At 38.2% G+C, this 10,125-nt stretch overlaps 3 protein-coding genes across 4 annotated transcripts in view; all 3 read right to left on the bottom strand.

Annotated features, from left to right (window-relative positions):
* Nucleotides 1-10,125, bottom strand: part of LOC134824986 (solute carrier family 23 member 1-like) — a 56,006-nt gene that overhangs the window by 24,713 nt on the left and 21,168 nt on the right. The gene's annotated exons all lie outside the window — the stretch shown is intronic.
* LOC134824979 (uncharacterized) lies at nt 73-7,640 on the bottom strand. Its single transcript, XM_063837019.1, has 11 exons — nt 5,557-7,640; nt 5,229-5,373; nt 4,786-4,884; nt 3,911-4,560; nt 3,528-3,661; nt 3,269-3,342; nt 2,886-3,004; nt 2,607-2,687; nt 2,225-2,348; nt 1,502-1,584; nt 73-802 (listed from the first exon to the last, which is right to left on the bottom strand). Exons 1-11 carry the CDS (start codon nt 6,223-6,225, stop codon nt 707-709), a joined length of 2,274 nt encoding a protein of 757 aa, XP_063693089.1. The 5' UTR covers nt 6,226-7,640; the 3' UTR covers nt 73-706.
* LOC134824981 (breast cancer type 1 susceptibility protein homolog) lies at nt 5,920-10,107 on the bottom strand. Of its 2 annotated transcripts, none has more exons than XM_063837021.1 (7): nt 9,942-10,107; nt 9,472-9,571; nt 9,173-9,304; nt 8,792-9,027; nt 8,430-8,641; nt 8,124-8,234; nt 5,920-7,699 (listed from the first exon to the last, which is right to left on the bottom strand). In XM_063837021.1, exons 1-7 carry the CDS (start codon nt 10,036-10,038, stop codon nt 6,551-6,553), a joined length of 2,037 nt encoding a protein of 678 aa, XP_063693091.1. In that variant the 5' UTR covers nt 10,039-10,107; the 3' UTR covers nt 5,920-6,550. The 2 variants fall into 2 exon arrangements, with proteins under 2 accessions (XP_063693091.1, XP_063693092.1); XM_063837022.1 differs by having other exon boundaries at nt 6,447-7,696.

Below are 10,125 nucleotides of genomic sequence, written 5' to 3' on the forward strand. Positions count from 1 at the left end.
TAATCGTGGAATTGAAGAATTTTAACAAATTTTAATTGTTACCAGAAGTTATAGAATAGTGTACACGAAACATTGTTTGTAAGAAATAAATTAAAAATTAGAAATTACAATTTAAAAAGGAATTAACAATTTCGATATCTTATTGTTAAAAATCAATTGAGAAACAGATTCACACGTACAAATTAAAAATCTGTAAGTATAATTTTTTTCACCGGAAACGTAAATTAAAAACGTTAATTCTAACCATGAATGATCATCGATTTAAACTATGTATATCTAAGCCATGCTATTAAAAATTAAACAATTTCATTAACTTGAACCAGTTAGATTCTTAGAACAAGAATTTTCCATTTTTGAAGTTTTGGAACACTTAACAGAGGGTCACATTTAATATTTCTGTCAAATTTCTGTTAAATTGTCTGATTAAAAACAAAATTCAGCTTACAGAGGGTCGCACGAATGGCTGAACCTAACAATATCTATATCAACTTTGAAATAAAATCAGTAGACAAAAGTCTATGGACAATCAATGAAATTTCAAAATAACAACACAAATTTCTGGTATGTAAAATATAAATATTTTCACCCCACATTTTAGCACATCGTATCTGTATACCACAGCAGTGGCGTAACGAAGGGGCGCTTTTTCAGCGGGGGGGGGGGGGGCGCCAATAGGAACCGTTACGCCACTGTACCACAGATAATATCAGACAAGATCCTCAGGCGGTAGGACTTTGTAGGCAGCAATACACTCAACAATCCACTGTGCAGTTATTGGCGCTAGCCCTGAAACTTCTTTCAACTGAAAAAGTAGAAATACTGATATCTGGATATTATCCGGTTGGAAGAGACAAGGACAAGTGAAACAAGGAAGTTAGGAGTAAGGGCAAATTTTCGGCGTCAACGCCATCTTCAGGCTAAAATTGTTATAAATGTTAGTATATAATAAATGCTTCTATACTAGTTAAAATGCTAAATTAAAATTACACACACTGAATACAGGTTACATCAAATGATACCATTTGATGTAACCTGTATTCAGTGTGTGTAATTTCAATTTAGCATTTTAACTAGTATAGAAGCATTTATTATATACTAACATTTATAACAATTTTAGCCTGAAGATGGCGTTGACGCCGAAAATTTGCCCTTACTCCTAACTTCCTTGTTTCACTTGTCCTTGTCTCTTCCAACCGGATAATATCCAGATATCAGTATTTCAATCATGAGACTAATAAACAGCGAACTACTCCGTTATTTTGAAAAAGTAGAAAATGAGAACTTCTTGTACTTTGATATTCATTTTAGTAAACTTTTCAAACATTTAGAACACGTGTAAACACTCTGAAACACGTGTTAATCACGTGTTAATCACGTGTTAAATCACGTGTTAATCACGTGTTAAATCACGTGTTAATCACGTGTTAAATCACGTGTTAATCACGTGTTAAATCACGTGTTAATCACATGTTAATCACGTGTTAATCACATGTTAACGTACTGTGTTGATATCAGTAACATCTGAGTCTATCAAAGGGGACACTTTAGTCTGTGTCTTGTAGGTCAACTGGGAGATACTCGATCCTGAAACAAGAATTATAATCAAGATATAATGTGAGATGAAATGAGCGGTTTAACAATTAAGGGGACATACACCAAAACCTTTTATGCCGGGACCCGGTAGTTAACTTCATATTAAGAAAGTATACATCAAAACAATAAGATTTGATACATTAAAAAATCTATTAATAAACGATCTTATGATAGTCGTGTGCAAACATTCTTAAATTCTGAATTTTTTCCCAATTATAATACATGTAATAATAATCATCCTTTTACCCGATGGTTTAAATGAATGGTATTTTATGTTCATGAAGCTTTATTTTGTAATGGAATTGTTTAAAACATGTTAAAATAATATGTGTTACGACAATGCCCCAACAATGCCACAATTATTTATGTTTGGTACAATCCAGAGATTATATATCCTGAAGAATATTATGTAAATAAAAAATATGTAAAGAATGATAACCATAACGATATATTTTCCAAGTAATCCGTCTCCTTTTCGTGGAAAATCCGGTCGACTATGACGTTTTCCCTAAAGCTAAAGGGGGATAGGAAACTGTAGATGCCCAAAAATAAATGTTAGCAAGAATTCGTTAAATAAAACCGAGCTGTAAAAAACAAACCACTATCAGGGGAGTGAACAATAGTGACCTACCACTATCAGGGGAGTGAACAATAGTGACCCCCACTGCCTCCAGTAAAGACGAGAAGTGGTCACGTGGTAAGATTCTGATGTCACCCACGTAGAACACACTTGTGTTCGCAAATAGGGGCGGGTGCTGGGGAGAGGGGTTATTGTAGCGAGTAATAAATATATTAATAATAGTAATAAATATACTGTTGATAAGCGAGTAGTAGGATAAAAGATGAAATTTATTGATTTTGGTTAAAAGCTGAACATGGACAAAGTCTAGCTATTTTCCTAAGAGATTATATCTAATAAAACTTAAAAGTAACTTTAAAATGGCCGTCGATAATCATATCAAATTAAATATGCAGATTACTGAACACCCTGAAATTGAATAAATAATTCCAACCTTGAGGACTCTAGCTATTCTTGCTGATCTTGGTGCGCAGGTCCGACCACTTTCAGTATCTCCCTGCATCTCATAAGGAGCCTGGAGGTGATAGTGTGGAATGTGGAGAATAGAACAAACAAAGGAACAACGGGTGGAGCCTGGATAAACTTATGAACAAACAAACGAACAATATGAACAGGTAGTCAAAAGTTGATTGGTTAATCGTTGTCACGTGTTAGAAAACGCACGGTTCACCTCTCCACCAGTATCCAGTTCTACAATCTAATTAGTAGTTACCTCGTGGAGAAGCTCTTTAGACTGATAAGACTGAATTAGCCACTGATTGGACAGGATCCACTTTCCTCCAGCTATCCCTCTGAAGTATTTAGCTGTCCTGGGGCACGTCATGCTGTCGTCTGAGGAGAGGAGAGGGGGGGGGTCAGGTATTTAATAATATGGAGGGGGGGAGGTCAGGTAATTAATAACTGTTGAAAATATCTGTTATTGTCAGTTTTCGATTTGACAGTTGGTATCATCCACATACGAAGGCTCAGTTTTAATACAGGTAGGAAAGAATTCTAAGTGCCGGGCAGCGCGGCGGGGCAGTGCATTCTGTAATCTCCAATTCATTGTAAAGGGTATGGTAGGAAACTATTCACTGAGTATTTTAAAACACGTACTATGAGGGAAGATGAGATGTGTAACAGCGTCTGTGTACTGAGTCAACACTCTGAATTTTACGTGACAACTCCCTCTGAAACAGCACAATTTGGTTACTAAGTAACTTGATTGGTAACTAATCAACTTTATTGGTTACTAAGTAATTTCATTGGTTACTCTATCAAAATATTTGACAAAAAAGTGCACAAAAGCTGCAAAATAAAAGTTCTCAATAAAAAACTCGAGAGTTGGGCCCTCTCACCCTCTCCAGGCTCTCACCTAATAGATTTTCTGAGCTGAAAAGCCTCTTTAGATCCGCTCTTCCCCAACATACCAGAGAGCAGTATGTTTACTATCTTAACCGGGGTAACTGTTAGGCTAGGTCGCCTGCTCACTATCACTGGGGATCTCTCCTGGGGTAACCAGCATGAAGGCTTAGGAAACAAATTACTAAATAGTGAGATTGTTCGCAAATGAAATTTTATTTATTCGGGGGGAAAGGTTTTAAAATGCTGAAATCAAGTTGGGTCATTTTTTATGCTTAATTTATCAATGCGGCATCAATCCTATTTGCAAAAATTAGAGGAATTGATGACATGCAAACACAAATTAAAGAATTGACGAAATGCAAACACAAAGAAAGTTAAGATTGAGAGTAGAACCTGGGATGGAGGCACATAGTTAGAATCAAGAGAGTCCGAGTTACTAATATCAGGTCTAGGAATGTTAGGAATGTAAAACTGCTTCACAGCTGTCTCTCCTGATCTCCTCTCCACTTCTGAGATATTATCCTTCAGTGACGGCACTTCTTTAACAATCCCGCTTATAACAGCCTTCTTAGTATTAGACTGTTCAGGATTAAGTAGTTCCACTTTCTTATTCTCAGGTGTGTGTAGTGATGAGACTTTCAGCTGATCACCACATTCTTCTCTACCACCAGAAACGCCCTCTATCTGTGTTGGAACAGAATCTGTGTTTGAGATAATATCTGCAGACGTCATCACCTCACTATCCTGGATAATCCCCAGAGACATTACTGGAGGAGGAGGACGAATCTTTGCACCTTCAATAGCAGCCTCATTCAGTGCTATCAGTTCAGCAGTGTTTATCTCCAATCTACCCCCTCCCCTCTGGGAGAGTGTCTGACTTCTTGGCTCTGCCACATCTCTGCTTTTACAGCTTCTCTTCTGTTCTCCACCACAGTAGATGACAGTTTTATCTGAGGTTGAAGTGGGTTCCTCCACCTCGCAGATTGTGATGTCGTTACTAGCGCTGACTAGATCTTCAAACAGCTCACACTGGCTGAAGCTCTCTGAGGAAATTTGGGAATGAGTTTTAATTAGAGAAAACAATCGCATTTAAAATGAATTGAGAATTTTTCTTGTGCCTATTTTTTCCTTTCACATCCAATGAGGTGTAAGTAATCATTGATTTCAATTTACAGCCCTTTAGCACGGAAAATAAAAATAACTCTAAATCTTTTAATGTAAATTCAAGAAAAATAAGGTCACACAATTAAATCAGATAATTCTTAAACCTTGTTCGACAATGGTTTCGTTGATTTTCTCGCAACTAGATTCAGCAGGCACAGGTTTAACGATAAGTTCCGGTTGTAAGGTATCAGCGACAGCAGCACCTGTTCACAGGATGGGTTACCAAAAATGGAAAACTATCAAACCGATCAAAGATGCATAATTTGCAATAAAGCACCTTTTTTTTTCATAACAATAACGTCATGGTAAACGAAACATGACTTTATTGTGATGATAAAAAGGGTATTTAGTAGAAAATGATACGTCTTTCTGACAAACGACTCCGATCCCCCAGGCCCCACCCGAATACAACATGTATGTACATGTTACAACATTCCTCTTACACCCTCATTTGCTCCAACCTTATCTCTTAAAAACGTACCAATAAAACAGCAACTAACAAACACTCTATCTCACATACCAGCAACAAACACTCTATCTCACATACCAGCTTGTTCGATCTCCTGCAATCTAAGAAGTTCAGCTTGATTTTCCTTCAGCTGCTGCCTCATCACCGCAAACTCTTGGCTGGTGTACGACTGACCACTACTTGAGATCAGAGTCCGGTTTGGGGTCCTCGGAGACAAGGTGTCCTGGCGGGGTAGAAGTTGAGGTTTAGATTTTAAAATAGATTTAGATAAAACATTCAATATTCTTCAGGGACGTTCGTTCACAAATTATAAAAGTTTAATTCAGAAGGTAGTTTTAACTTTAACACGCAAAGAAATGCTGAAACCACCGAGATAAAGATAAATGTGACAATATTTTAGCCAAACCTTAGTTTGCTGAGTAGACGAGGAGAGGGGGTGATGTAACTTAGTCTCCAGATCTCCCACTAACTCCCCAACTGTAGTGCCACCATCTTCCAGAGTTGTCATGTCCTTATATGGTACTGTGTCAAAAACTTGGGCTTCATTCAGCGGATCGTGGGGCTGTGAGCTCTGTGATGTTTGGGGGGATTCTTTCACAATCTTTGGTTGAGAATCTTGAATCATGCGTTCACGCTGTTGGCTGAGTTGGGATAGCTTCACTTCGTCGCAGACATTCGTGTTTTCTTCGAACACCATCACATTGCTATCAGTAGCCAGCGAATATGATTCGTTGAGGATCCCGAATGTTTTCTTGAACTCTTTTTCGTTGAACTGAGGATTGTTGTAGGTAAATCCCTCCAAACTATCAGGTGCGTTGTCACTATTAGGCTGTATTTGTTGTGCAGGCTGGTTGGGATTATCTGTAGCAGTGGTTTCCACAGAGTCTCCGAATATGAGAGCTTGATGATCCACTTCAATATAACGTGATTCTGTTGATGCGGACTTGTCTGGCACTGGCACACTGTTCAAAGAATTTTGACGATCAGCAGTGAGAGAGTTAATGAGATCTTCACAACTGTTAGGGTCAGAGTGGAGGACATCCTCGTAAATGTGTTTCATTAGTTTGGGGGACATGATACCTGGTCCCTCCTGGATGATTGTAAGTTTTGAGGCTGTACCCCCTCCCCCACCAGCACATGTTCCTCCTCCAGTTATGTTTTCAATTGTGTAGTTGGTCTTGTTGCCATCCTTGTCGATTGTCAGTTTGGGGCTGGTTTTATCTTTGTTGGGGTTTGTGTAAACTTTTCGACAACAGCGTTTTTTCGAGATACAGGGGTACAGTGGTCATTTCTTTTGGAAATTGGTGTTGTTGAGACTTTGCTGATGAAGTCCTTCATTTTAGATTTATCTCGTTTAGCCTCATTTTGAAGATCCTTATTGGCCTCTCTTTTATGTTCTGTTAAAGGAGATTTTCGATCATGGTCTTTACCGATATCATGTCTGGCCCTCTTTTCAGCAGAAGTTTGGGTTTATCATTGTCCTTGGGATCATACTCAATACTTCGTTTCTTAGTCTCCTTCGGCTTCATACTTACAACAGGAGTCTCCAACACCATTGCTTCTCTCTTAGGGATCATGGGGGTTTCCAATACAGTGTTGCTTGATTTTATGGCTTCACAAAATAAGGGTGTAACTGGGGCTGAGGGTGGCTCTGAGTGTGCTAAAGTTTGGAGGTTGGGTGTTTCCAAAACCTTTAAATCGTCAGCCTTTCGTCGCGAAAGTGCTGATTTTCTCAGAGACTTGGCCTCGTTTTGCGGTTGAACATTTGAAAGATCGGGTTTTGGCAATTCTTTAACCATTTTCTTTACTTCTGCTACCTTGAACTGTTCATTTGTGAACGTCATGCTTAACTCTGATTCAAATCCACAAGAAGGAAGATCATCATCTTGATTCATTTCAGGGGGAGCAGGGAGATTGTCAATCATTTCTACACTTTCTCCAGAAGCATCTAAATCATTTGTAATTTCAGAGATGGATTTCACGGCATTTTGTCGAGCATCCTGACCTATCTTTATAACATCGATTTTCTTTGATGGTTTAGATTTTGTTTTAGCGTTACTTATCGAGATCGAATCTTTAAAAACCTCTGATGGACCCCTTAGACCAAATGAAATCTCCAGAACATCAATAGTGTTGGGTTCAGATTCATCCCTAGGAGGTATCTGAAATGCTATGCTATCTTCATCATCAATAATGGGAGGTTTTACCACTTTCCTTCTCAGAGACTTCCTTCTCGACTCACTACTATGAGATGAGGTTGTAGGAGAGGAACTCTCATCTTCCTCCGAAGACAATATCTTGATTTCTGTCTTCTTGTTTTTATTTTTCTTGACCCCTATATCCAGAGAGTCGTCCTCATCTGACTCAACTGCCTTACCAGGTTTGCTGGACAGTACTGGTTTGTTGGTGATGGTGATGTCTGGGGAGGGGGTACTCTTGTTGATAGTTTTCACCACGAAAGGGGACACTTTCTTACCAACAGAAGAGGTTGGTTTAGGGGATTGGTACGAAGTGGAGTTCAGGGAGGTGTTGGAAACTCTCCCACTCTGCTGAGGACAAATATGAGTTATCAGACAAGTTCATTAGCAAAAGTTCATTCTGAGTAAATCCTTAAATAAAATAATAACATAAAGGCCTTTGTAGTGGCACCTTGTAATTTAACTCACTGCTCTAGTGCTCTAGTATTAAAGGCGACTGATCACTAACCTCTAACCTCTAACCTCTAACCTCTTACCTCTTACCTCTTACCTCTTACCTCTTACCTCTTACCTCTTACCTCTACCCTCTAATCGACTGACCTCCTAACCTCCTAACCTCCTAACCTCCTAACCTCCTAACCTCCTAACCTCCAAACCCCCTAACCTCCTACCCTCCTAACCTCCCAACCTCCAAACCTCCTAACCTCCCAACCTCCTAACCTCCTAACCTCCTAACCTCCTAACCTCCTAACCTCCTAACCTCTAATCGACTAACCTCTACATTCCTAACATTCTTCATCAGTCTCTGTAGTGCCCTACTCTTTGCAGCAACTGATTCCTCACTGTTCAGAAGTGATTTCTTGTCCGAGGAAGAAGGAGCTGGTAACTGAAAGGTCAAAAACATGAAACCACGAATTAACGATACCTTATTGATACTGATGCAATGAATTTGATCTCAAATTTGTTGTTCTATAATATGGAAAACTGTAAGCAATATTTCAAAATCTTAAAAGAAATCCCCGGCCCCGAAGACCGTAAGTTGTTCTATGAAAATGATTTTTACATTTTTAGGATTACTTACGGAAATTTTAACAAGGTTCTCTTTGTTTTTGTCTGTGTTATGTTTAATGGTCGGTGGAGTTGTAGTTGTAGCTTCCTTACTAAGCACATCACCTTCAGATTCCATTTTCGTTATGTCCACTGCTTTCCGACTACACTTCTTTAACTTACTTTTCTCTCCCAAATTTCCTTTTTCTATAGTTTCAAGTAGCATTCTATTCTTCTCTAGTGCTCCTGATATAGTAAGCTTAGATAGTTTTAATCAGTTTTAACTACAGTTTCTCAACTTTTGATCAAGAAATCAATCAGTAATTGTCGACAGAGATCAAACAGTTTACCCCCTTTACTCAGGAGTGAATGTGTTGCGAGTTAAAAGCAACAAACCTTTGTGGGACTCCGTCTCAGCAGTTTTCTTTCTTTTCCTAGAAGAAGAAGAGGAAGTGTCCGCTACATTCCACTTCCGTGCTGGGGTATTAGCAACCATACCAGGTTTACTCCTCACTGCTGGAGTAATAGTGGAGGATGGTGGCTGATTGCTTGCGGAGTTCACAGATAAAGGTGTTGTTAATAGTGCTTTTTGAAGAACCTTTGCTGTGACTTTTTCTGGGCTTTTACAGGTTCTGGGGGAGTGGGGTTTTAGAATTTAGATATTGTGAAGTACAGGTCAAACAAATGGCAAAATCGTGATCTGAACACTGATTTAGTAATTTATTAGGTGCTATCAGGTAATAAAAAGAGAACTTTGATGACAAGAAAATAACCAACGTTAATTCGAATTGGGAGAATGGAATAATAGGTTCCTCTGAACCACTCTCAGCCCCTTCAGAGTTTATAGTGGTTAATATACTCTCTACTCCTCGTAACACTGATGTCAGCTCACTCGTTTCTCTTAGAGACCTAAATAGGATATTTTAAATTGGTTGAAATTTCCAAGTTGGCAGCATATCGACAATTACTTATTGGCTAATGGCCATCATAAACCAGTATAAATTAATTATAGATACACATTTAAGCAGACTAATTACACTGCTCTTAATTTCGTGATTAGTGAGACATGGTATTACCTTCGTGATATGGGTTTGTTGCAGATAGGGCATTTTGGTTTCTTTCTGATGACAATCTGCTGGTCTATGCAGACCTTACAAAACTTGTGCAGACAATCTCCTGGTAGTTCAGATTAATTAATTAAATATAACTACTTTGTAGTAACTGATAAAGATTATTATTAACGATAATTAATTAAATATAACAACCTTGTAGTTACTTATCACACTGAATTGTTGATTAGTGAAAATAACAGCACTGCTACTATCACAACTGCAGTTGTATTTAATACTTAACATCGAAAACAGCACAAAATTTGTTACAATCAGCAGACTTACTGCTGGCGGATTTAGTTTAGATTTCAAATAACCATGTATACAATTTCAACCAGTTGTGTACAACACAGAAAGTTGCACACTATGATTACATGATTACCTAATTACATAATTACCTTATTACATAATTACCTAATTACCTAATTAGTACCCACCTGAAGTTGGATTCTTGAGAAGACTTAAACAGATCGGACACTGGAGGTTCTTCTTGAGAGCTTCCCCAAACGCTTGTACAGCTTCTAAATCAACCATAGTCGCTCATCCTTATCAGTGCTGCATTTTATTATAAGTGATTGTAATTTTTTGATTAATTAAATAAAATGTCAAACTAGAAATTTG

Source organism: Bolinopsis microptera, chromosome 13 (genome assembly GCF_026151205.1).
Source record: "Bolinopsis microptera isolate Bmic1 chromosome 13, MBARI_Bmic_1.0, whole genome shotgun sequence".
In the NCBI taxonomy this organism is placed as follows: Eukaryota; Metazoa; Ctenophora; class Tentaculata; order Lobata; family Bolinopsidae; genus Bolinopsis; species Bolinopsis microptera.